Consider the following 26,485-nt stretch of genomic DNA (forward strand, 5'->3'; position numbering starts at 1 on the left):
ACCACCACCACCACCACCACCACCACCACCACCACCACCAGGGCTGGAGAGATGGCTTAGAGGTTAAAGCGCTTGCCTGCGAAGTCTAAAAACGCATGTTCGAATCTCCAGGTCCCACATAGCCAGATGCACAGCAACACAAGTGTGCAATGTCACACATGTGCACAGAGGGTACGTGCATCTCTAGAGCTAAAGAAAAGTCTATCCAGATAATCCGTTAGTAGTATCTATTGCCTTCCCCCCACAAAATGTAATCTTCACCATACTGAAAAGTAAATTTGAAATGATTTGTTTAAGCAGATAACATAAGATGAATAGAAAAGTGTGAGCAATAGAAACAGCTAGCAAAACGACGGTGCCTCCTTTTGAAATGTGAAGCACACCAGAAGTGGGTTTCTGTGACAAAATACACCTGGGAGAGTCTCTCTACGCCACAGTCATCTGAGGCTCTCTGTCTGACTCTCAGCTCCTCCAGCTGAGGAGCGAAGTGGTCTGCACCGAATAAAACTTCCAGCAGATGTATTTACATTTTCAGTCATCACAGTTCTGAAAATACGCCTGGAATTTACAAGAAACTCTTTTAGTAACACAGTATGTTGCACATGTTTATGATTTCCTCAGGAGGGGTGAATAACAAATATTTCAATGACCTCAACAGATTTTATCGTGGCAGAAAAAGATAGAATTATTGAAGTAAATATCTCCTTGTGTTATTAACATAAAAGTGCCTTTAAAAAATATTTCATTTACTTACTAGGAGAGTGAGAAAGAGAGAGAGAGAGTGCACACGCGCAGGCATGCAAGCGCCTCTTGCAATTACAAATTCCAAACACATATGCTACTTTGTGCATCTTGCTTTATGTGGCACTGGGGAATGAAACCCAGCATGGTAGGCTTTGGTAACAAGTTCCTTTGACCGCTGAGCTATTTCCCAGTCCTGAAAGTGACTTTTTACTATAAAACTTTTAGAAAGTATGTCAGGCATGGTGACACATGCCTTTAAACCCAGCACTCAGGAGGCAGAGGTAGGGGGATCACCGTGAGTTTGAAGCCATGCTGAGACTACACAGTGAATTCCAGGTCAGCCTGGACTAGAGTGAGACCCTACCTTGAAAAAACAAAAACAAACAAACAAAAACCTTTTATAAAATACCAAATCATGTGAAAAAGAAAATAATCCCCATGCCCCTAAACAACATTCACTATTTAAACTCTGGAGTTAAAAAATAAAAACTGTCGAAAAACCAAATAAATAAATAAATAAATAAATAAAAACTGGGCTGAAGAGATGGCTCAGTAGTTAAGGCACTTGCCTACAAAGCCTAACAACTCAGATTTATTAGCTTTCCCAAGTAAAGTCAGATGCACAAAGTAGTGCATGCATCTGGAGTTCACTTGCTATGGCTAGAAGCTCCGGCAAGCCCATATTCTCACTCATTCTCTCTCTCCCTCCCTTTCTCTTTCTCTCCTTCCCTATCTTTCTCTCTCTTTGCTTGCAAATAAACAGATAAAAAATATTTTAAAATAAATAAATGAAATTAGGTCCAAGTGCTCCTCGGTCCCCATTCCCAGATACCCTGCAACAGAGAGGACATGCAGCGTGCAGCAGGCAGCGAGTGAGTAGGCCAGATCCCAGTTTCCTGGTCCCAGTAGGGCTCCCTGTCGCTGGCTTGGGGCTGCTTGGACCCTGCGAGCTTGCAGGAGAAGCAGGCCCCTTGCTCTGCCTTCCCGATCGAAGCGGCCCTGGGTCCCCATTCCTGGATACCCTGCACTGGAGGGTGTTCACATTGGGCATGGAAAGATAGAGAGACCAGAGAAGACAAACTACCCCTCACACTTCAGCCAAGCCACAGCTAAATCCACAGAGGAATGGGGAGACAAGCAAGAGTGCTGCTTCCATTCCATTCCTTTCCTGATAATCAACACCAGGGTGAAGGAGACAGACCCTGAGGACACGCCACACATACCAACGCAGAGCTCCAGAGGATCCTATGGCTCCTCACTAAAGTAGACTTTAACTCACCCACCACGGTTCAGGGAATTTTGTGGAAGAGGGGGGCGGAAAAATTGTAACAGCTACAGGTTGAGGCACCATGCCCAGAGGCATTCCTCCTCCCCCCAAAAAACAACTGACTGCTGCTCCTAAAATGCACAAACCACAACCCTGTGGGGAATCCTGGCAACCCCACTGAGGAGAGTCCCAAAGGGAATGGGGGCAGAGACAAGGGAAAAGAGGGTACCAACACATGATGTATCCATACAAAACATCTTGTTAATAATAAATAATAGGGCTGGAGAGTGGTTAAGACATTTTCCTGCAAAGCCAAAGGATCTCAGTTTGATTATCCAGGATACACATAAGCCAGATGCATAAGGTAGTGCATACATTTGGAGTTTATCTGCAATGGCTGGAGGCCCTGGCACGCCCATTCTCTCCCTCCCTCCCTCCCTCTCTTTCTCTCTTTCTCTCTCAAATAAACAAATAGATAGATAAATAAAAATATTTTTAAAAACATAGAATCAATACTGTATGGACAAGTCCATATATTTGTTTAATTGTGAGACAATCTACATTTTTACAAAGTAATTCCTAAATACCACTTAAAACAGGATGGAATACTTATTTTGGAATGTTAACTGTGTTATGGGATTCTGGAAGATGTACAGTTGTCCTAGTGTTGAGTTTTATTCATTTTGCCTAATTTTTGCAAGATTTGTTAATTCTCATTTATATTTGTTTTCATTTTGTCACAATAAAAACAAATTCATTTACTACCACGCATATGAAAAGCATTACTATGATGTTAAGATTTCTTTCTTTTCATCTATCTGTCTTGATGTCAAAAGCCATCTCTAAGAGTGGGTCTGTTTGTGTAAAACACACGTGCAAAGAACATTTATTTTATATATGAATACAGCTTAAATATGTCTCTTTTATACATCTGTTTTGAATTATTTAAGATGGATTCTGTTTCTAAGAGTAAGGCAAACACAAAAATAGGTATGATATATTTTATAATTTATGAACTTTTTCACAAGCTCAAATTCATGTAAAATTATATATGTATCTATTTTATATGTGATATACTTACATATACTTTGTTTATAAATAATATAACATATATATGAGGCAAAAGCAATACCTAAAAAAGAAACTAGCACTTAATTGATAGCATGATGTCTGAAAAACAAATTGGAAAAATGTTACCCATACCTGATACTTCATTTCATGGAAATTATACAAAATTAATTTACCAAAAACATATTTACTTATATTGTTATCTCATTAAGTATAATGTTCTTCATACAAACATACATAACCATATGGTATTTTAAAGCTCATACACAAAGTATATTCTATAATTTCTGTAGTCATGTATACTTTCTTTAGTTGAAATATTTTATTAGGACTCTATAATCCCAGATAATGCACAAATTTCATCTAATACCTTTTACAGTTCAATTTATAAAGTGAATTATCTTAGTTATACAATGTACACAAAATATAGACTGTCCTTACTGATTAAAATATTATTATAAATTATAGCTCAAAAATTAAATTAATTCCTTATAAAACATGTATAAGAAACAGATTCTAGGGCTAGAGAGATGGCTTAGCGGTTAAGGCACTTGCCTGCAAAGTCTAAGGACCCAGGTTCGATTCTCCAGGTCCCATGTAACTCAGATGCACATTGTGGCAAATACATCTTCAGTTCATTTGCAGTGGCTGGAGACCCTGGCATGCCCATTCTTACTCTCTCTCATAAATAAATTTTTAAAATACTTTAACAAAAAAGAAACAGAGTCTAAACTCTATGTGACAGCATGTAAGCACAATATATAAATTTACTAGGAAACAGCGAAATGCTTTTGTTTTTTGGAGGTAGGGTCTCATTCTAGCCCAGGCTGACCTGGGATTCACTATGTAGTTCCAGGCTCACCGATCCTCCTATCTCAGCCTCTCAAGTACTGAAATTAAAGGCACTCACCACTGTAACAGGCAAATGCTTACATGTTAAGACACTTTTTATATTCTGTGATGTTTTTTTAAATTTCAGTACTTTAAAAGATTACAAAGTAAGTCACACTGAAATTTATCTAAGGCATGAGAGGCATGGGTTTTGAAGCTTGTTGGTAACTACATGGCCTTTTATTTTAAGCAAAGCTTTCTCAGACCATGTCTACTCAAAGTGTAGTTGGCAGTATCTATTCATACTATCGGTTCAGAAACGAGGGTAAAAGTTCATGAGGTAGACAAAGCGACACTGTCACAGCGCCCTAACGGCGTCTTACAAGAGCCACCAGTCTACACTGAACTGGAAGTTCTTAGAATAGGCTTTGACCACACGTTTTAAAAATACTCCAAGTACTTCACAGTTTTCAGTCTCTAAATAATCCTCCTTTCTCTGTTATTGAGAGTTTGAAAACATGTGCTGGAACCTAGCAGCTCTCAGACCTCAACAATATAATTTAGCAAAAAAAAAAAAAAGTCACACTGTCTTCCTTAAAAACCATTTTGTAACCATTATTTATTTTTAAAACTATTTTTCTTTATTTGCAAGAGAGAGAACATGCGTACAGCAGGACCTCTTGCCTGCCACGTCAAATACACTCCAGACATAGGCACCACTTTGTGCATCTGGCTTTATGTGAGTGCTCCCCATCCTTTTATAACCATGAAACAAGTATATTTTTGTTTAAAAAAAAAAAAAAAGTACAGTTCATGTAAAGCCTGCCAGCCCAGGTTGAATTCCCCAGCTACTACATAAAGCTACACGGGCATTTGTTTGCACTGATAAGAGACCCTGGCACATTCACACACATGTGCACATGCACTCACATACACATGCAAATAAGTAATTTTTAAAGTATATGGCTAACAAAGTGGCACTGTTTTCATAAAAATGCCAATGTTAAAAAATATTAAGAGCCGGGTGTGGTGGCACATGCCTTTAATCCCAGCACTCTGGAGGCAGAGGTAAAAGACTGCCATGAGTTCAAGGCTACCCTGAGACTACTTAGTGAATTTCAGGTCAGCCTGGGCTAGGAGTGAGACCCTACCTCGAAAAAAAAAATTAAGAATTGGGCTGGAGGGATTGCTTAGCAGTTAAGGCATTTGCCTGCAAAGACAAAGGACCCAGGTTCGATTCCCCAGGACCCACATTAGCCAGATACACCAAGGGGGTGCACATGTCTGGAGTGCGTTAGCAGTAGCTGCAGGCCCTGGTGCACCCATTTTTCCTCTCTCTCTCTCTCTCTTTTTCTTCCTCCCTCTTTCTCTGTCAAATAAATCAATGAAAATATTTTTTAAAATATTAAAAATTGATGGCCTGTAAGTTCCTTTCATCTAAGAAATGTTTAAAAAATTACATATGAACTATTTACATTATTTTACTTTGGTAGGTCTGTTTTTCGATTCATGGACACATTATGTTAACAAACATTGTGATATAAATAATAGTGACATTTATCCATGCAAATGACACTCTATTTCTACTTATTTATTCATTTTTCAAATTTTTGTAGTCCAGGTTGGCTTTGAACTTGTGATCCTCCTGTTACAGAATCCTAAATGCTGGAATTACAAGGCCTGTACTACCACAGCTGTCAATATGTTTATTTTTTTTTAAGTTTTTTAATCTTATTTTATTTAATTATTTATTTTTATTAGAAAAAGAGAGATAGAGAATGGGAGTGCCAGGGCCTCTAGCCACTGTAAACAACACATGAGCCACCATATCTTATGTGGGACCGAGAAAATTGAGCCTGGGTCCTTAGGCATTGCAGGCAAGCACCTTAACTGCTAAGCCATCTCTCCAGCTCCAATCTATTTATTTTTTAATTGAGGATATGCAACATGTAGACTATTAAGAAAAATATTTAAGGAGGAAGAAAACATTCCAGTAATCTTACCTTGGACCCTGACAACATACTCGTCAGCATTTTTGTTCCCCTTCCAATTCCAACCACTACAAATGAAAGAAAAAAATATTATGACACTCCATTCTGAAGCGTAGGTTTGTAAAACATCTACATTATCTGTTCATAATTCACTGGTCTATGCAACATAAGGCTGAAAAGAATATAACTTTAGCATTTGATGGCCCCTATTGCTCCAACTGGCCTTGTCAGGAAACTGAAGATGGAAAGGAACAGAAAATCTCCGTTGTCAAAGTAGTCAATACAACAGAAAGCTCAACCTAGACCACTAGATAATGAAGACTTAGAATAATCTCAAAGGTCTCTCTGGAATTTTATATGGACAACAGTAAAAAATACCGGGTATAATTAGCCATGTTCAAGTAGTATGATGAAATCCTGATAGACTTCATTATTAAGCAAAGCAAAAGCCATCATCATAGCTAATGAACCATTTAAAGGGGACTAGAACTCTGGAGCAATCAAGAAAAAAGAAGCAGGTGTGGTGGTGCACACCTTTAATCCCAGCACTTGGGAGGCACAGGTAGGAGGATCACCATGACTTCAAGGCCACCCTGAGACTACATAGTGAGTACCAGGTCAGCCTGGACTAGAGTGAAATCCTACCTCGAGAAACCAAAAAAAAAAGAAAAGAAAGAAAGAAAAGAAAGAAACACAGCAAATCAATCTGACAGAAAGAAAAATAGAGACCAGAACAAGCCAAGAAAATGGGTTTTGACCCACAATACGGACAAAGAGAGCAGATTTCTACCCAGAGCAACTTGTGCAGTGGCCTACCTTTCTCTTCAGTTTCAAACAGTACATCCTTATAACAATATAGCTCACCAGGTGAGGTTGAGAGGATTTGATCATTTCTTCATGAGTAGCAGGCAGATTTTTGTAAGAATTTTATTGTAAGAAGTGAATTTTTATCATCACTGGGCACAAATGCAGATAAGTATACAATATAATCACACAATTCAGAACTCAGAGGAAAAAGAAAAGATAAACTGAAAAATTACCACTATTTAGAGCAGATACTATTCAGTGAGTTTACATGTATTAATTTCTATATGCTTTTCATAATCTCATTTAATTCTTACAACAACCTACATAATTATCTCTCACAACTCAACTAACACAAGCTGGAGAGATGGCCTAGAAGTTAAAGGTACTTGCCACAAAGCCTGCCAGCCAGGGTGCAATTCTCCATTATCCACACAAAGCCTGATGCACAAAATGGCACATGTATCTGGAGTTTGTTTACGGTGCTAAGAGACCCTGGTGTGTCCATATTCTTTCTCTCTCTCTCTTTCTGCTTGCAAATAACATAAAAATACAAACTAAGCCATATATATATATATATATACACACACACACACACACACACACACATACATATATACATACATACATACACACACACATATACATACATGATCTCCTTTTCACTCCCCTTGCCACCTTGCTCATTGCACTTTCTTCCCATAGCCACCAGCCTAAGCCACTGCACATCTGTTCTACATGCTATCCTTCCTTTTCCCATGCACACCATCTCCTAACTATTCTGAAACCTCCATTCTGCTCACAAAGCCCACACAACCCTTAATGAGGTTCCAATCTCCACAGTACAGCTCCTTAGTATTCAAAGCCCAGCCTTCAAAGCCTAGCTCAAGTCCCAACTCATTCATAAAGTCTATTCCAAGCCCTCTAAAATTCTGCCATTCAATGGTATTGATCCTTTATCTCTAAACAGAAATAGTTCAAGGACTAAGATCAAACACTGCTCGCCTTCAATGTGCTCAGAAGAGCTCAACACTCTTCAGATGGCAGGGCTTGATAAGGCGGCTGAGGTGGCCCAAACCTTGGATAGTTACAAGGATCCAATGCAGTTTGATCTCATTTGAATGAATCCCCAATCGATAGTTTTTGAACATATACTATACACAGTCGTAATGGGACTATATCCTATATCCATGGGCACAACAAAGAAACGGAGATGTATTTCCTAACTTTGAAATATATTGTATGTTATAATAGGGTGGGGGTAAAGGAGACGAAATACAGAAAGAGGAAAATCACAGTGCTCAAAAACTTTCCTCCCAGTGAGTGGGTGGGCAGGGCTAAATGACAGCGTGATGATATGTGGCAAAATGACCAGGTGAGCAGAGCCACTGAGGGAGGTCACAAGAAGAACTCTCAAAAGGCTGAGGCGAGCACACTTCACGCAGCCGCCCAGCCCAAGCGAGCCAGGCCTAGGTCATGGACGTTCGGAGTATGTTCATGTCTGTAGAAGGCGCACATGCCCAAATCCGGGGATGGCAGACAGGCACACAGGGTTACCAACTGCCATGCAGGCATGCAAAATGATGAAACTTAAAGAAGACACCTTAAGAGTCGCCCGGATTATCCCTCTCATTTAATATTCAAATAAATAGGGCTGGAGAGATGGCTTAGTGGTTAAGCACTTCCCTGTGAAGCCTAAGGACCCCGGTTCAAGGCTCGATTCCCCAGGACCCATGTTAGCCAGATGCACAAGGGGTGCACTCGTCTGGAGTTCACTTGCAGTGGCCAAGCAGCCCTGGAGAACCCACTCTCCTCTCTCTCTCTCTCTCTCCTCTGCCTCTTTCTCTCTGTCTGTCGCTCTCAAAAAAATAAATAAAAATAAACAACAAAAAGAAAAATCAAAAAAAGAAAAGTCAGTGTGCACTGAAGTTGGGGGGTTAGTGAGGGTAGCGCTGGGGGAAGACTGACTCCACAGCAGCATGCAGAAAGGAGCTGTAGTTGGGGTCCCACCAACCAGCAGCTTTTCAGTCAAGAGCTGAATGGAAATCTAGGGGACAGTTTTCTAGACAGTTTGACTTAGTTATGTCTTCCCTGCCCCCCACATCCTGCTTATGCGATCATCCACAATGTTAACAAAAACTAAGATGGTGGGCTGGAGAGATGGCTTAGTAAGCAGTTAAGATGCCTGCTTATGAAGCCTAAGGACCCAGGTTCGATTCCCCAGTACCCATGTAAGCCAGATAGCTGGAGTTCGTTTGCAGTGGCTAGAGGCCCTTGTACACCCAATTCTCTCTCTCTCTCTCAAATAAATAAGGAAAGAAAGAAAGAGAGAGAGAGAGGGAGGGAGGGAGGGAGGAAGGAAGCAAGCAGGCAAGCTAAGAGGGGGCTGGAGAGAAGGCTCAGCAGTTAAGGCACTTGGCTGCAAAGCTTTACTATCCAGGTTCAATTCCCCAGTAACCACATAAAGCCATATGTACAAGGTGGCACATGTGTCTGGAGTCTGTTTCCAGTGGCTAGAGGCCCTAGTGCACCCATTCTCTCTCTGTCTTCTCCCTCCTCCCTCTTTCTCTCTCAAATAAATTAATTAATTAAATATTTTTTAAAAGAACTAAAAGGGGCTGGAGCGATGACTCAGCAGGTAAGGCTCTTGCCTACAAAGCACAGCTTCTCGGGTTTGATTCCCTAGTACCCACATAAAGCCAGATTCACAAAGTGGCACATGTATCTCGAATTTGTTTGCAATGGCTATAAGGTCCTGGCACCCATTCTCTCCCTCTTTCTCTCTCCAAATAAATTAACAAATGGAAGTTTAGCAATGTTTAAAAAAAAAAAAAAAAACAGCAGGGAGCAGCCTTTACATGGAGGAGACAGCACCTCAGGTAAGCATGAGAGAAAACAGTACAAGGGCCAGACAGATGAGCACTTCTTATGAAAAGCATGAGCAAAGACAGAGACTTGGGAAAGTGGGCATTAAAGTTGAATGAAGAAAGAGGGTTTTCCATGTGATCTCACAATTACTATTCTAGCTTCCAAATTTCCTACCCTTACTCAAATATTTTCATTTTAAAAAATATTCCAATATTGAAAACTTATCTAATGTCCAGTACTATAATTATAAAGTTACTTTGGAACAGGCAACAGTACTGTCCACATATAATTCCAAAGCTTTCTACAGTAGGAAATTTCTACTGTGATTTACCTAGCTATGTAATAACCTCCTGACCATCCTAAAAGACCTGCAGGTTTCCAATTCTAGGAATTTACCCTAAGAATCCAAAGAGCAGGTCCCATTCATAAACACATTCTTCACAAATTCATTCTAGAAACAAAGCTCTGGCAATAACCTTAATGACCTCAAACAGGGAAATGATTATATAAATTTCATTTGTACTCTTATACAGCCATTAAAAAATGTTTACAAGGGACTGGAGAGATGGCTTTGCCTGCAAAGCCTAAAGGACCCAAGTTTGATTCCCCAGTACCCACATAAAACAAGATGCACAAGGTGGCACATGCATCTGGAGTTCATTTTCAGTGGCTAGGGGCCCTGGCATGCCCATTCTCCCCCCACTACCTCTTTCTCTCTCTCTCAAATAAATAAATAAAATACTTTTTAAATGTTTACAAAAAGGGTTCTTTAAATTATCATGAACAATTATAGTTGTTAAATTACAGAATTGGCCAGGGTGGTAGTGCATGCCTTCAATCCCAACACCTGGGAGGTAGTGGTAGGAGGATCACAGTAAATTCGAGGCCAGCATAAGACTATAGAATGAGGTCCAAGTCAGCTTGGGCTAGAATGAGACCATAATCTCAAAAGTAAATAAATAAAAACTGTAAAATTGGTAAAACTGTGAAAGACAGGCTAGGGCAGGGCAGCTAGCTGAGCAGTGAAGAGCACATACTTGTGCCAGTACAAAGGCCTAAAGGGCCTGAAAATCACTGAACTTGTATCTCCAGAGCCCGACTTAACAGCTGGGGATGGCCCTGCAGGTTGTAACCCAGTCCTGTGGGGAACAGAGACCTGAGAATCACTGGGGCTTGCAAAAAGCCCGTTCCAGAATAGTGAAGAGATGCCATCTCCTGGATAAATGACACCTGACGGTCTCCTCTGGCTACCACAGATATGTGCACAGAGAACCACATCTGCACATATATGGATACACCCCACACACCACCACTCCTCCTTACTACACCCGTGCAGATAAAAAGCAAGATAGGCCAGGCATGGTGGCACACGCCTTAATCCCAGCACTTGGGAGGCAAAGGTAGGAGGACTGCTGTGAGTTCAAGGTCAGCCTGAGAATACATAGTGAATTCCAAGTCAGTCTGGGCTAGAATGAGACCGTACAAAAAAAAAAAACACAAAAAAAGAAAGGAAGAAAGAGAGAGAAAAACAGAAATAGAAAAATACACAAAGTAAAGCCAGGTGTGGTGGGGCACACCTTTAATCCCAGCACTGGGGAGGTAGAGGCAGGAGGACTGCCATGATTTCGAGGCCACCCTGGGACTCTACAGTAAATTCCAGGTCAGCAAAGGCTAGTAGGAGACCTGACCTCAAAAAAGAAAAATAAAGGCTGGAGAGGTGGCTTAGCAGTTAAGCGCTTGCCTGTGAAGCCTAAGGACCCCGGTTCGAGGCTCGATTCCCCAGGACCCACGTTAGCCAGATGCACAAGAGGGTGCACGAATCTGGAGTTCGTTTGCAGTGGCTGGATGCCCTGGCGCGCCCATTCTCTCTCTCTCTCTCTCTCTCTCTCTCTCTCTATCTGCCTCTTTCTCTCTCTCTATTGCTCTCAAATAAATAAATAAAAATAAACAAAACAAAAAAAAAGAAAAATACACAAAGTAGAACTCAACATTTAAAATGGGCATAGATAAAAGAAGAAATAAAGTAAAAATATTAACAATAATAATTGATAGGCATACTCATGACTAGATTTTTTTTCTTTTTTAATATATTTTATTTTTACTTATTTATTTGAGAGAGGGAAAGAAGCAGAGAGAGAGAACGGGTGCATCAGGGCCTCCAGCCACTTTAAACAAATTCCAGATGCATGCACCACCATGTGCATCTGGCTTACATGGGTCCTGGGGAATTGAATTGAGGTCCTTTGGCTTTGCAAGCAAGCACCTTAACCGCTAAGCCAACTAGTTGTTTTCTTTTAAACTTTGGTTTTAACATTTCCAAAGTTTTCCCCACTGTGCTTTTATAATTTGTAAAGTTAAAATATGTATCTAATAGTTGGGCGTGGTGGCACACACCTTTAATCCCAGTACTCTGGAAGCAGAGGTAGGAGGATCGCTGTGAGTTCAAGGCCACCCTGAGACTCCATAGTGAATTCCAGGTTAGCCTGGGCTAGAGTAAGACTCTACCTCGAAAAACCAAAAAATAAAATAAAAATGTATCCAAGGTCTGGAGAGATGGCTTAGCGGTTAAGCACTTGCCTGTGAAGCCTAAGGACCCTGGTTTGAGGCTCGATTCCCCAAGACCCATGTTAGCCAGATGCCCAAGGGGCACACGTGTCTGGAGTTCGTTTGCAGTGACTGGAGGCCCTGGTATGCCCATTCTCTCCCTCCCTCCCTCCTTCCCTCCCCCTCCCTCCCTCCCTCCCTCTCTCCCTCTCTCTCTCTCTCTCTCTCTCTCTCTCTCTCTCTCTCTCTGCCTCTTTCTCTGTCTGTTGTTCTCAAACAAATAAATAAGAATAAACAAAACAAAATAAAAAGTATATACATGACAGGCATGGTGATTCCCGCCATTAATCCCAGCAGAGATAGGAGGATCATCAGGAGGCCACCCTGAGACTACACAGTGAGCTGAGTTAGAGGGAAAACCCTACCTCAAAAAAAAAAAAAAAAAAAAAAAAAATCTAAGGAGCTAGAGAGATGGCTTAGCAACCTGACAAGCCTAAGGACCCAGGTTCAATTCCCAGCACCCATGGTAAGCCAGATGCAAAAGGTGGTGCATGCATCTAGAGTTCATCTGCAGTGGTTAGAGGCCCTGGCTCGCTCTCGCTTTCTCGCCCCTCAAATAAATAAATAAGAATATTTGAAAAACTATTTATCTAAGGTGATATGCAGAAATTTAATTTCCATCATGAAGGATTTATGAGAAATGGGTTTATTGTTCTAGTGCTTCTGTAACAAACTATCAACAGTGGTTTAAACCAATCCCAACATTTTAGCATACAGAGCCAGAAATCTGAAGTGTATTATAATAAACTAAGACAACGATTATGTGTCAATAAAACCGAACAGAAAAGCAAGGAACTGGCATGGCTGTGTTCTCCCCTGGAGGTGCTACGGCGGAGACCCCGCCACTCAGGGCTTCCCTCAGGCAAATCCCTTGCCTTTTCCAGCTTCTAGAGGCTGCTCACCAGCTTGGCCGGGATCCCCTTCCCTCTTCACAGCCAGCAACCACACACTGCCGTCCACTTCGACAGGCACATCTCTGACTTCCTTCGCCTCCTCTTCCACTTTAAAGACTTGTGATTACACTGGGCTCACCTAGAAATTTCAGGACAATCTCATTAAACCATCCGATTAGCAACATTAGCTACCTTAACCTAACACAGTCACAGGTTCTGAAGATGAAGATGGACACAACTTTACAGGACCACAATATCTGAGAACATTTTGCATGCTTTCTTGTAATTGTTTTAAAAAAAACAAACAAACAGAATTACAGCCTTGAGTTCAGATTTAACTCTATGTCACCTCTATTCTTAAATCTGTATCATTATTACAAAGAAAATGATTTTTTTAATAGTATGTATATGTGTGTGGCAAGCATGTGTGTATGCATGTTTACATGTATGAGTACACATGTGCAGCTGTGTGTGCACATGTGTAGATGCCAAAAGTTGATAATAGGTGTCTTTCTCAACTGCTCTCCACCTTATATATCAAGACAGAGTCTCTCTCTTGAACACAGAGCTCACCATTTTGGGTAGCCTTATAGCCAGCTTACTACAGGGATCCCTCTCCTCCCCAAATTACTGGGCTTACCAGTGGGCCACGATGCCTGCCAAGAATTTATGTGGGTGCTGAGGATCCAAACCCAGAACCTGATACTTGCAAGCCCTTCACTGACTGAATCATCTCCCCAGCCCAAGAAAACAGTTTCTACACTGTAGAAAGCACTCGGGGTACGAAAGCAGAGTAGAAGCCGCCTCCAGATGTGTGATACAGTGAAGAGTAAGGTAAGAAAGAACAGACTACTCCAAAGAAAGGAACGGAGGACAAGCCAGGAAATGTATAAAGGGAATGAAAAGACAGTTGAAAAGCAGACAGACAGAAGGACAATTGCATGAAAGGAAAACGCCAACCTCGCGCACACACATCACCAGCTTTATGACTCCCTGGCATGGGGAAGGGAGGCAGAAGCTTGTTCTAAAAGACAAACACAGCATTAATCATAGGACGTGTTCAAATATAACTGCATTCAACAGTCAGACTCCAGTGGTAATTGGTGCTTCCTTGCAAAGCCTGCCAACCAGGGTTCAATTCCACAGTACCCATGTAAAGCCAGAAGCACAAAGTGGTTCATGCATGTGGAATTTCTTTGCAGCAGCAAGAAGCCTTGACACATCCATACTCTTCTCTAAAATAAATAAATATTAATATACTAGTTATTTGAGGGAGAGAGACAGACAGACAGGATGTGAATATGGGAAGCCAGGGCCTCCTGCCACTCCAAACCAACTCCAAATGCATGTGCCACTTTATGCATCTGGCTTTATGTACGTTCTGGAGAAATAAACCAGGCCATCAAGCTTTGTAAGCAAGCTCCCTTAACTGCTGACCTATCTCTACAGACCCAGATAAATACGTTAAAAAAAAAAAGAAACGAGAAAGTCAAACATCACATATTCTCTATCATATGTGGATCCTAGCTAAAAATGATTGGACTTCAATGCGCATAGGAATAAAACTCAGTAGTAGAAGCCAATAAGCTAGAAAGGAGATATAAAGGGAATAGAAAGGAAAGGAGGGTAGATTTAATAGGATGGTATAGTATGTATGTAAATAGAAGAACAAATTAATGGGAATGAAAAAGCCAAAGTGAGGTCAGGGGAAGAGATTGAGTAAAGGAAAGTTGGAAGGAGGGTTAACCAAATCTAAGAGGCTATAAATAAATTCTATGGAAACCTATTTTTTTGGACAATGGAACACTCAGAAGCCATAGATTATTACTAGAAAATTTTCAGTGCCAGGGATAGGATACCTTCCAGTGAATTGTTGGCCAAGGAGGTCACCGATATCCCTAAAACATTACAGGCCATTGCCGAGGCCCTTGGTTTCCCACCAGGAATAGATGGTAAGACCCTATTGCTGAAGACTCCATGTACTTGGGCTGCAAGGTCACTGAGAAACCCTGCTGGAGCTAAGCTGAAAACTTCGTCCCTATAGACCAGCTAAACTACAAGCAGTTCAATGGGAGACAGAGAAAACATCAGTGGAGGTATTCAACAGTGGACACTGCAAGCCTTAAATTTGGCCAAATGAGCCAATGGGTGCAATAGTGGCAATCCTATTATTGTGAAAATCAACCTCTCTAATTGGACTGGAGGCCTGCTTCATGGGAGAGAATACATCCCTGAAAACCTACAACAGGGGTAGTCAGGAGCCCTAGGGGTGTCATGTCTGCTGCTGTCTGGCTAAATGTATATATTATGCTCACCAAACTGCCCAGTAAGCACTTCTCTTAATGTTCATACCCATATATTAATGCTACTCTCACTTTTGGTTAGAGAAACTTCTCTTTTCAGATGGCAGTGACCTTGGGATGACTCAGAAGACACCATGGTGCTGAGAAGAAGTGACAGAGGAGTGCTCAGCAGTGAAATATCTCTATCACACCTTCCAAGGCTCAGGGTCCATTGCGGTTGTGGTGGCAGAAAGACTGCAGGAGTCAAGGAAGGGTAGGACTCCTTACAACGTGCTCCTCCAGAGACAAAATAGCCTGCATATCCATGACCTCACAGTGCCTGATACAATCTACACAAGACCGTCATAATAGGAGGAAAAGATCATGTCATCAAAATAAAAGAGAGACTGATGAGAGGGAGAGGGGAGATGATGGAGAGTGGAGTTTCAAAGGGGAAAGTGGGGGCGAGGGAGGGAATTACCGTGGGTCATTGTCTATAATTATGGAAGTTGTTGAAAAAAAGAAATGAAGAATCTTCTCATTAAGAGCCCTTGTAGTTAGTACACGAGATGGACAAACCAACCAGAAAGAGAGAGAGAGTACAGTAGAAAGATAGCAGGTAAGACTGGCGGGTGGCATACACCTTTAACCCCCGCAGTCAGGAAACAAAAGCAGGAGAATAACGAATTAAAGTCTAGCTTATATCCATAAGGAGTTCAAGGCCAGCCTGACAACCTGACAAAATAAACAAATAAATAAATAAGTGTTGGTGGGTATAGCTCAGTGGTAGAGGACATGACAACCATGCAGCAAGCCCAAGGCCCCCAAGGTCCATTCCTAGCACTGCAAGATAATAAAATCAATTTTAATGTAGGAGTCATAAAACCAGGTTTTTACATTTAGAGGAATGCATGAATTTATATACTCAAGGTCAGTTCAAATCCAGGAGTCCCTCATTTCCATGACAGGGAAACAGCTTTGCTAGGAAACAGATGAACTAAAATCCTAACAGATACATTCCTACTCCCCTTCCCCCCCCAAGGCAGAGTCTTACTATAGCCCAGGCTGATCTGGGACTAGGTTTGTAGCCCCAGGCTGGCCTCAAACTAATGTGTGCCACCTCCCTTGGCTTGGTTCTTCTTTAGTGTAACAGACTGTCTGTAGGAATGTCTGTTAGGATTTTAGTTCATCTGTTTCCTAGCAAAGCTGTTTTCCTGTCATGGAAATGTGGGACTCCTGGATTTGAACTGACCTTGAGTATATAAATTCATGCATTCCACTGTCCATTATAATTCTCTTTGTGAAGTTTTGGAAGTCCTAGGAATTTTAGCACTTTAAATAAACCTAATGTGTATCTCCTCTAAATAAATGTCTTCTTGGGGAAATGGACCTTTGCTTTCCTATGGTTTCATTGAGAGACCAATTCTCGCATAGGAGACTACAGTGCGTACACAGCGTCCCGTCCCAATGCTGCAGAGCACACATTCTTTTCAGCCATACATGGAGCACTCTCTCAGACCATATAATAGGGCCCAAAGCAACTCTTAACAAAAGAGCCGGGCACAGTGGCACACGCCTTTAATCCCAGCACTCAAGAGATAGAGATAGGTGGATTGCTGTGGGTTCAAGGCCACCCTGAAACTACATAGTGAATTCCAGGTCAGTCCCAAGAGGAAAATGTATAGCTTTAATTGCTTATACTAAGAAATTAGAGAGGTCACAAGTAAGCAATGCTTCATCCTAAGCCCTTGGTAAAAGAAGGCAAACCAAAATCATAGAGAAATAATAAAGATCAAGGCAGAAAGTAATATTATAAAAAACAAAAAAGCAACATGAAGAATCAATGAAACAAACAGTTGGTTCTTTGCAAGGATAAATGAGATTGATAAAAGAGATTGATTGAACCCTTAGCAATACTAATCAAAAGAGACAGACACTAATAAAATTGGAGATGAAAAAGGCAATGTTACAACATATACCAATCAAATTCAGAAAATCATAAGGACATACCCTAAAAACATATATTCCATGAAGTTTGAAAATATGAAAGAAATGATTTTGTAGATATCTATGAACTACCAACATTAAAGAAAGATAAGATAAACCATTTAAACAGACCTATAACAAGCACTGAGATCAAAGCAGTTAAAAAACTCTCCCAACTATACCATAGGATATTGTTTACAATCATGGAAGTTGTAAATAAATAAATAAATAAATCTCCCAACTAAAAAAGTTCAGGCCCAGATGGATTCACTCGTGAATTCTACCAGACCTTCACATAAGAACTACCACCAAAGCTTCTCAATTTTCTTTAAAGATTTTATTTATTTATTTATTTATTTATTTATTTATTTATGAGTGACAGACACAGAGAGAAAGACAGATAGAGGGAGAGAGAGAGAATGGGCGCGCCAGGGCTTCCAGCCTCTGCAAACGAACTCCAGACGCGTGCGCCCCCTTGTGCATCTGGCTAACGTGGGACCTGGGGAACCAAGCCTCAAACCGGGGTCCTTGGGCTTCACATGCAAGCGCTTAACCGTTAAGCCATCTCTCCAGCCCTCAAATTTTTTCAGAAGACAGGAAGGAATACCACCAAACGCCTTCTATGAAGTCAGTATTACCCTGACACCCAAACCAGATAAAGACAGCACAGAAACAAAAACAAAAAAATGACAGACCAATCTCTCGCATGAACATACACACAAAAGATCTCAGCGAGGGCTGGAGAAATGGCTTAGCAGTAAAGGCACTTGCCTGCTAGGCCTAAGGTCCTGGGTTTGATTCTCTAGTACCCACAAAAGGCAGATGCACAAGGTGGGAGCATGTGTCGGGAGTTTGCTGCAGTGGCTGAAGGCCCTGGCACATCCGTTCTCTTTTAATCTCTCTCTTTCAAATAAATAAATAGATAAAAAATGTTTAGCCGGGAGTGGTGGCGCACGCCTTTAATCCCAGCACTTGGAAGGCAGAGGTAGGAAGATCAAGGCCACCCTGAGACTACATAGTGAATTCCAGGTCAGCCTGGGCTAGAATGAAACCCTACCTTGAAAAACAAAACAAACAAAAAAAAAGTTTAAAAACAAAATTCTCAACAAATACTGGCAAATAGAATACAACACAGCCAGGCATGGTGGTGCACACCTTTCATCTCAGCACTTACGAAGCAGAGGTTGGAGGATGGCCTAAAGTTCAAGGCTACGCTGAGACTACATAGTGAAGTCCAGGTCAACCTGGACTAGAATGAGATCCTGACTCAAAAAAACAAATAATAGGGCTGGAGATGGCTTAGCGGTTAAGGCACTTGCCTGCAAAGCCAAAGGTCCTCAGTTCAATTCCCCAGGACCCACAAAAGCCAGATGCACAAGGTGGCGCAAGCATCTATAGTTCATTTATAGTGGCTAGAGGCCCCATTCTTACTTTCTCTCTCTCTCTCTCCCCTTTCAAATAAATAAATAAATACGAACATTAAAAATATTTTTAAAAACAAATAATAATAATAATACATCAAAAAGATCATTGGGGGCTGGAGGAATGGCTTAGCTGTTAAGGCATTTGCCTGCAAAGCCAAAGGACCTCAGTTTGATTCCCCAGGACCCATGTAAGCCAGATGCACAGGGCGCACATGTCTGGAGTTCATTTGCAGTGGCTGGAGGCCCTAGTGTGGCCATTCTCTCTCTCTATATATATATATCTCTCTGCCTGCCTCTTTCCCTCTCTCAAATAAATAAATAAAATTTTTTTAAAAAAGATCATGCACTCCAAACAGGTAGGCTTTATCCCAGAGTTGCAGGGATGGTTCAAACGTACACAAATTGATAAATGTAATACACCATATAAATGGACTCAAAGACAAAGATCACATGACTATATCAATAGATACAGAAAAGGCGTTTGACAAAATCCTACATCCCTTCATGGTAAAAGTCCTAAAGAAACTGGGAATAGGCCAGGCGTGGTGGCTACACCTTTAATCCCAGCACATAGGAGGCAGAGGTAGGAGCATCACTGTGGGTATGAAGCCACCCTGAGACTACATAGTGAATTCCAGGTCAGCCTGGACTAGAGCAAGACCCTACCTTGAAAAACCAAATATCAAAACAAAACAACAACAACAAAAAAACTGGGAATAGAAGGAACATACCACAACATAATAGTCTATTTATGACAAATCTATAGCTAACATACTAAATGGGCTACAAGCAATTAGACAACAAATAAAGAGGCAAATTATTATTCACAGATGAAATGATTCTATATGTAAGGGACCCTTCTAAAGGCTCTACGAGCAAACTGTAGAGCTGATGAACACTTTGAGCACCATAGCAGGATACAACATTAATATCCAAAATCAGTAGCCTTTCTATACATTAACAAACATGCTGAGGACAAAATCAGGAAAACACTCCATTTATAACTGCCTCCAAAATAATAAAGTACCTTGGAATAAACCTAACCAAGCAAGTGAAGGATCCCTACAATGAAAACTTTAAACTAGTCAAGAGGGGCTGGAGAGATGGCTCAACAGTTAAGGTACTTGCCTGCAAAGTCTTAAGGACCCCAGTTTGATTCCCCAATATCCATGTAAAGCCAGACAGATGCACAAGGTGATGCATTACTTGGAGTTCATTTGCAGTGGCTAGAGGCCCTGGTGAACCCATTCTCTCTTTCTCCCTCACTTTTTCCCTCCCTCTCTTCCTCCTTCCTTCCCTCTCTTTGCTTCTTTCTCTTTCAAATAAACAAACACTCAAGAAAAAAATTGGAAAAAATAAAAGAGCCAGTGTGGTGGTACACACCTTTAATCCTAGCACTCAGGAAGCACAGACAGGAGGATCACCATGAGTTCAAGGCCACCCTGAGACTACATAGTGAAACCCAGGTCAGCCTAAGCTAGAGAAAAACTTTAAAAAAAGAAAGAGAGAATGAATTTGAAAAGGACACTAGAAAATGGAAAGACATCTTTTGTTCTTGAATTGGAAGAATCAATATTATGAAAATGTCAATCTTAAGCTGGGCATGGTGGCACATCCAGCACTTGGGAGACTGAGGATGGCTGTGAGCTCAAAGCCAGCCAGGGCTAGAGAGCGAGACCCTTCCTGGGGGGCGGGGGGAGAAGAAGAAGAAAAGAAAATGTCAATCTTACCAAAAACAATCTACACACTTAATGTAATCCCCATCAGTTCCAATAGCATTCTTCACTGATGTAGGACAAATAATCTTAGGGCTTGAGGGATGGCTTAGCAGTTAAAGCACTTGCCTGCAAAGCCAAAGGACCCAGGTTCAATTCCCTAATACCCATGTAAAAAAGATGCACAGGCGGTGCATGCATCTGGAGCTTGTTTACAGTGGATGAAGGCCCTGGAGAACTCATTCTCTATCTGCCTCTTTCTCTCTCAAATAAATAAATAAAATATTAAAAATAATAATTGTAAAATTCATTTGCAAGCACAAAAACCTTGAAAAGCCAAAACAATTCTAAGCAACAAAAATAAGGTTGGCGGTATCACCATACTTGAAGATACATGACAGAGCCATAATAGCAAAAACAGCATGGTACAGGCCAAAAAAAAAGACAAGTAGATCAATGGAAAAACATAGAAGACCCAGATGTAAAACCAGGCAGCTATAGCCATCTGATTTTCAATGTAGTTCAAGATGTTTAAAAAAAACAAGGTATACCCAGCACTCGGGAGGCAAAGGTAGAAGGATCGCTGTGAGTTCAAGGAGCCACCCTGAGAATACATAATGAAATTCAGGTCAGCCTGGGCCAGAATGAGACCCTACCTTGAAAAACCAAAAAAAAAGGTATGACCCAGCTACACCACTCCTGGGTATGTACCCAAAGGACTCTTGTTTGCTGTCTTTTTTTGTTGTTGTTGTTTGGGGGCAGGATTTCACTTTAGCCCAGGCTAACCTGGAATTCACTATGTAGTCTCAAGGTGGCCTCGAACCCACAGCAATCCTACTTCTGCTGGGATTAAAGGTGTGTGTCACATGCCTGGCTCCCAAAGGACTCTTAGTCAGCATACCACAGAGATACCTGGAAATTCATGTTTACTGATTCCCTACACACAACAGCCAAGAGATGGAGCCAGCCTAGATGACCAACAACAGAAAATGATTTTTTTTTCTCTTTTGCTTTTTTTTTTTTAATTTTTATTAACATTGTCCATGATTATAAAATATATCCCATGGTAATTCCCTCCCTCCCCGAAAATGATTTTTTTTTTAATGTAGCATACATACTCCATGTTTTATTCAGTTATAAAAATGAATGAAATCATGTGAGTTGCAGGAAAATAGAACTGGAGATCATGTTAGGTAAAATAAGCCAGACTCAGAAAAACAAATATCCCAAGCTTTCGCTTTTTAAAATTTTCTTTATTTGCAAGCAGAAAGAGACATGGTGAGAAGATATAAATGTGTGTGCAGGGCTACTTTATGCACCTTAATTTACATGGACACTGGGGAATTGAACCCAGGTCACTCATTAGGCTTTGCAGGCAAGTACCTCGACCACTGAGCCATCTCCCCAGCCCGGTTTTCTCTCTTATGTGGAATCTAAAATTTAATATACAATAGTCACAGTTTACTATTGGCCCTTACCTCTCCCCCCCCCACTGTCCTAAAATCCCTGCCTTCATCCCCAACATTATATAGGCAACTGCTTACAACAATAAAGCGAGTTCCTGCTTCAACAAGAAAATAATTAAGGGCTGGAGAGATGGCTTAGCGGTTAAACGCTTGCATGTGAAGCCTAAGGACCCCGGTCCGAGGCTCGGTTCCCCAGGTCCCACGTTAGCCAGATGCATAATGGGGTGCACGCGTCTGGAGTTCGTTTGCAGAGGCTGGAAGCCCTGGCGCACCCATTCTCTCTCTCTCCCTCTATCTGTCCTTCTCTCTGTGTCTGTCACTCTCATATAAAATAAATAAAAATTTAAAAAAATCTTTAAAAAAAAGAAAATAAATAAATAAATAAAATAAAAAAATTAAATTAAATTAAGTATAAATAGGTGTGTGTGTGTGTGTGTGTGTGTGTGTTTAACATAAAAGTAGAAGGCACTTGGCTTTCTGAGTCATAGGGTGTTGCAGTCCGGTTCGCATTGCTGTTAGAAATCACCCAACCAAGAGCAGCTTTTGGGAAAAAGAGATTTATTTTGGCTTACAGGCTCGAGGGGAAGCTCCACGATGGCAGGGGAAAATGATGGCATGAGCAGAGGGTGGACATCACCCCCTGGCCAACATTAAGGTGGACCACAGCAACAGGAGGGTGTGCCAAACATTGGCATGGGGGAAACTGGCTATAAAGCCCATAAGCCCGCCCCCAACAATACACTCCCTCCAGGAGGCATTAACTCCCAAATATCCATCAGCTGGGGAGCTAGCATTCACAACACCTAAGTTTATGGGGGACACCTGAATCAAACCACCACATAGGGTAAATCTATTTTTAGCCTCAGGAAACTCCACACTGATTTCCACCAGGAACAGATGTTAAGACCCTATTCCTGAAGTCTCCACATACTTGGGCTGCAAAGTCAATGAGAAATCCTGCTGTGTTGAGCTGAAAACCTCCTCTGTGTAGACCAGATGATAGAAAGCTGGAAAAAGCTACGTTGCATGCAGCTCCATGGGAGAGAGAGAAGTCACCAGTGGAGATTAACAGTGGACACTGCAAGCCTTAAATTTGGCCATTCAGGCCGAATGAACCACCAATGGGTGCAATAGTGGCATGTCTGTTATGGAAGAAACCAACCACTCTGCTGGTATCTGTTTAAATGTATATATTATGCTCACCAAACTGTCTGGTAAACACTTCTCTTAATGTTCATACCCATTTGTTAATGCTACTCTCACTTTTAGTTGAAGAACCTTCTCTTTTCAGATGGCAGTGACCTGGGGATGACTCAGAAGGCACCACAGTGCTGAGAAGAAGTGACAGAGGAGTGCTCAGCACTGAAACATGTTCATTGTGGAAGAGGTGGCAGAAAGAATGTAAGACCCAAAGGAAGGGTAGGACTCCTTACAATGCACTCTTCCAGACACAAAATGGCCTGGATATCCATGACCTTGCAGTGCCTGACACTACCTACATAAGACCATCTTAATAGGAGGGAAACATGACATCAAAATAAAAGAGAGATTGATTGAAAGGGGGAGGGAATATGATGAAGAGTGGAGTTGTGAAGAGGAAAGTGAGAGAATTCCCATGGTTTATTGTCAATAATTTTGGAAGTTGTCAATTTAAAAAAAGGGGGGGGAGGTATGGAGAGATGGCTTAGCGGTTAAGGTGTTTGCCTGCAAAGCCAAAGGATCCTGGTTCAACTCTCCAGGACCCACATAAGCCAGATGCACAAGGAGGTGCATGCATCTGGAGTTTTTTTGCAGTGGCTGGATACCCTGGCGTGCCCATTCTCTCCCTCCCTCTCTCTCTCTCAAATAAATAAATAAAATATATTGGGAAAAAAAAAAAAAGAAGTGGAAGGTGGACTATGAGGGCAGAGGAAGGGACATAAAGCAAGAGGGTGCAGAAAGGAAGGGAAAAGACAAAATACGGCATATTTTACATAATTCTGCCTTTGTTCCTTCAGCCTTGAACCAGAATTACCTTCACCTCAGCACTCTGCATTGGTTCCATAAATGGCTTTGCTATTATCAGCTTTGTACTCTAGGTAAGCTCCACCAGCTAGTTAAGAGTTGAACCTTGAATTGAAGCCCATTTTCCTACCTTTCGCTTTCCTGTTTGCCAAGGCACAGCCCATAGATGCAAGAAAAGAGAACCTTCTCAGTTATGCATAGACAGAGTATATTAATTTCCAGAGCTGTCCTCACTGGCATGCAGGAAATACTAATACAGTCTGTATTATTCTGAGCATATAAGGGATCTTGTTGAGGTTTTCAGGGTTTTAAAGGAGCTGGGGTTTGTATAAATAAAACAGTATCTGTCATAATTCTCAAAGCTTTATTAAATGATCTTACACTTTACAGAGTGCTTTATAAAGATCTTTTATTTTAAAAACTGGACTTCTTACTTTCTACTCTCTTATATATTAATCAGTTTTTAAGTCAGCACACAAAAACTGAGCTGTTGTAATATTTTCATACAATGCCATTGCACCTTCCTCATAGTCATAAGGTAATAGTGCTACCTAAGTACCCTCTCCTGTCCCTTCTCTTCTTTTTTTTTAAATTTTTATTAGCATTTTCCATGATTATAAAAAAATATCCCATGGTAATTCCCTCCCTCCCCCCACACTTTCCCCTTTGAAATTCCATTCTCCATCATATTACCTCCCCACCTTCTCTTCTTCTTTCATTAATCTCCTTCCTCCCCCAAGTCCTCCTTCTGTTTTCATGCTATGTGGGTGTGTATACACACATATGGATAGACGTACATGTACATGCAGTTACATTTAGGTTCTCTTTGTAAAACATGCAATATTCTGTCTTTTCCCTCCCTCTCTTGTCCTTCCAATTGAACATGCCAGCCAAGGACAAGCCTTGCAAAAAGGCCTTTCTAAAGATGACAATTTGGGGGACATTTGTTTATGCAAGCATGTAGAAACAATATTATACTGTGCAGTGCATGTGCATACACATGCAGAGTCCAGGGAAAACATCAAGTGTCTTTTTCACCATCCACCTGTTTCCTTGAGGCAGTTTCTTACTCAGCTCACCACTGCCATGTCCACTGTTTCTTCAGTGAGCCCCAACAATTCTCTCGTCTCTACTCATGGCAGGACTGAGGTTACAGGCCCACACAAACATGCCTAGCTTTTACTCTGGTGCTGGGGATTTGAACTCAGGTGGTCTCAAGCCACCACGCTGGAGCAGCAAGTGTTCTTACCTGCTAGGCCATCTCCCCAGCCCTTAACGACTAAAATTTTATACCTGCTGTGTTAACTGTTTCGGGCACAGACACAAACTTTTCTCAAAGTTCCATGCACACACAAGAGTGGCTGCTTCTAGAAGTATGCACCATCTAAGGGCTTCTTAGAAGTAGCACTCCAGGGGATGGAGAGACAGCTTAGTGGATAAAACAGCTCAAGTTAGAGTACCTGAGTTCAATTCCTCTTCATGTAAAAAGCCAGAAGCTACAGTGGGTTTTTGTACTGCCAGCATGCTGATGGCAAGATGGGAGATGGAGATGGGACCAGAAGAATATCCTAGAAGCTCAAGTGAGCCCAGCAAACAGGAGAGCAAGAATCTACAACGAGAAACCCTGCCTCAAGTGAAGTAGACAGGCAGAGGCCCGATCCAAAGTTGTCTTCTGACTTCAACACATGTACCATGACATGCAGTCACCCACATACAAACACACATATAAAAAATAGTACTATAAACCCAACAGAACTGAAATGTTCCAAAACACATTAGAAGCAGCATGGCTTTAATCAATTGAATCTGCATTCAACAATCAGGCTTTCTGACATTACTGCACAGTTCTGTTAACATCTTTCATGTCTCTTACCTAAAACACCTCTGGCTGCACTGTCCAGAGTTCCTCCATGTCCAATTTTCAAAGTCTGCTTTTTCCTCTTGCTCCATTCCAAAGAAGGCATTCCAGCTTCTAGGAGAGTAATTGGAACAAGAAGAGTAATTACCAATACAAGAAAATTAGAATGTGGGGGAAAGGCAAGACAGCCTATTCAAAACAAAACCTTTTATGCAAATGTAAATATTAAGACAAGTGACCACTTAAGTAGCAAAGAGATTTTAAAAGTACAGACACTCCCGATTTGTAATTACAAAGTAACACTATTTCAAAATTAATTTTCGGGGCTGGAGGGACGGCTCAGTGGCTAAGGTGCTTGACTATGAAGCCTGAGGACCCAGATTTGATTCCCCAAGACCCACGTAAGCCAGATGCACAAGGGTGAGCATACTTCTGGAGTTCGTTTGCAGTGGCTGGAGGCCCTGAAGAGCCCATTCTCCTCTCCCTCCCCCCCCTCAAATAAATAAATAAAAATAAAAAATATTTTTTAAAAAATTAGTTTTCTGGGCTGGAGAGATGGCTTAGTGGTTAAGCGCTTGCCTATGAAGCCTAAGGACCCCGGTTCGAGGCTCGGTTCCCCAGGTCCCACATTAGCCAGATGCACAAGGGGGCGCACGCATCTGGAGTTCGTTTGCAGAGGC

At 41.4% G+C, this 26,485-nt stretch overlaps 1 protein-coding gene across 1 annotated transcript in view; it reads right to left on the minus strand.

The window, feature by feature from the left end:
• The window catches only part of Trub1 (TruB pseudouridine synthase family member 1), a 53,209-nt gene that overhangs the window by 24,471 nt on the left and 2,253 nt on the right, over positions 1 to 26,485 (minus strand). Inside the window, exons 2-3 of the mRNA XM_004659314.2 lie at positions 25,821 to 25,919; positions 5,914 to 5,969 (exon numbers count right to left, since the gene is read on the minus strand). Of these exons, the coding sequence (XP_004659371.1) occupies positions 5,914 to 5,969; positions 25,821 to 25,919 (155 nt within the window). The remainder of the gene's footprint in view (positions 1 to 5,913; positions 5,970 to 25,820; positions 25,920 to 26,485) is intronic.

The sequence above is a fragment of the Jaculus jaculus genome, chromosome 1 (genome assembly GCF_020740685.1).
Source record: "Jaculus jaculus isolate mJacJac1 chromosome 1, mJacJac1.mat.Y.cur, whole genome shotgun sequence".
In the NCBI taxonomy this organism is placed as follows: Eukaryota; Metazoa; Chordata; class Mammalia; order Rodentia; family Dipodidae; genus Jaculus; species Jaculus jaculus.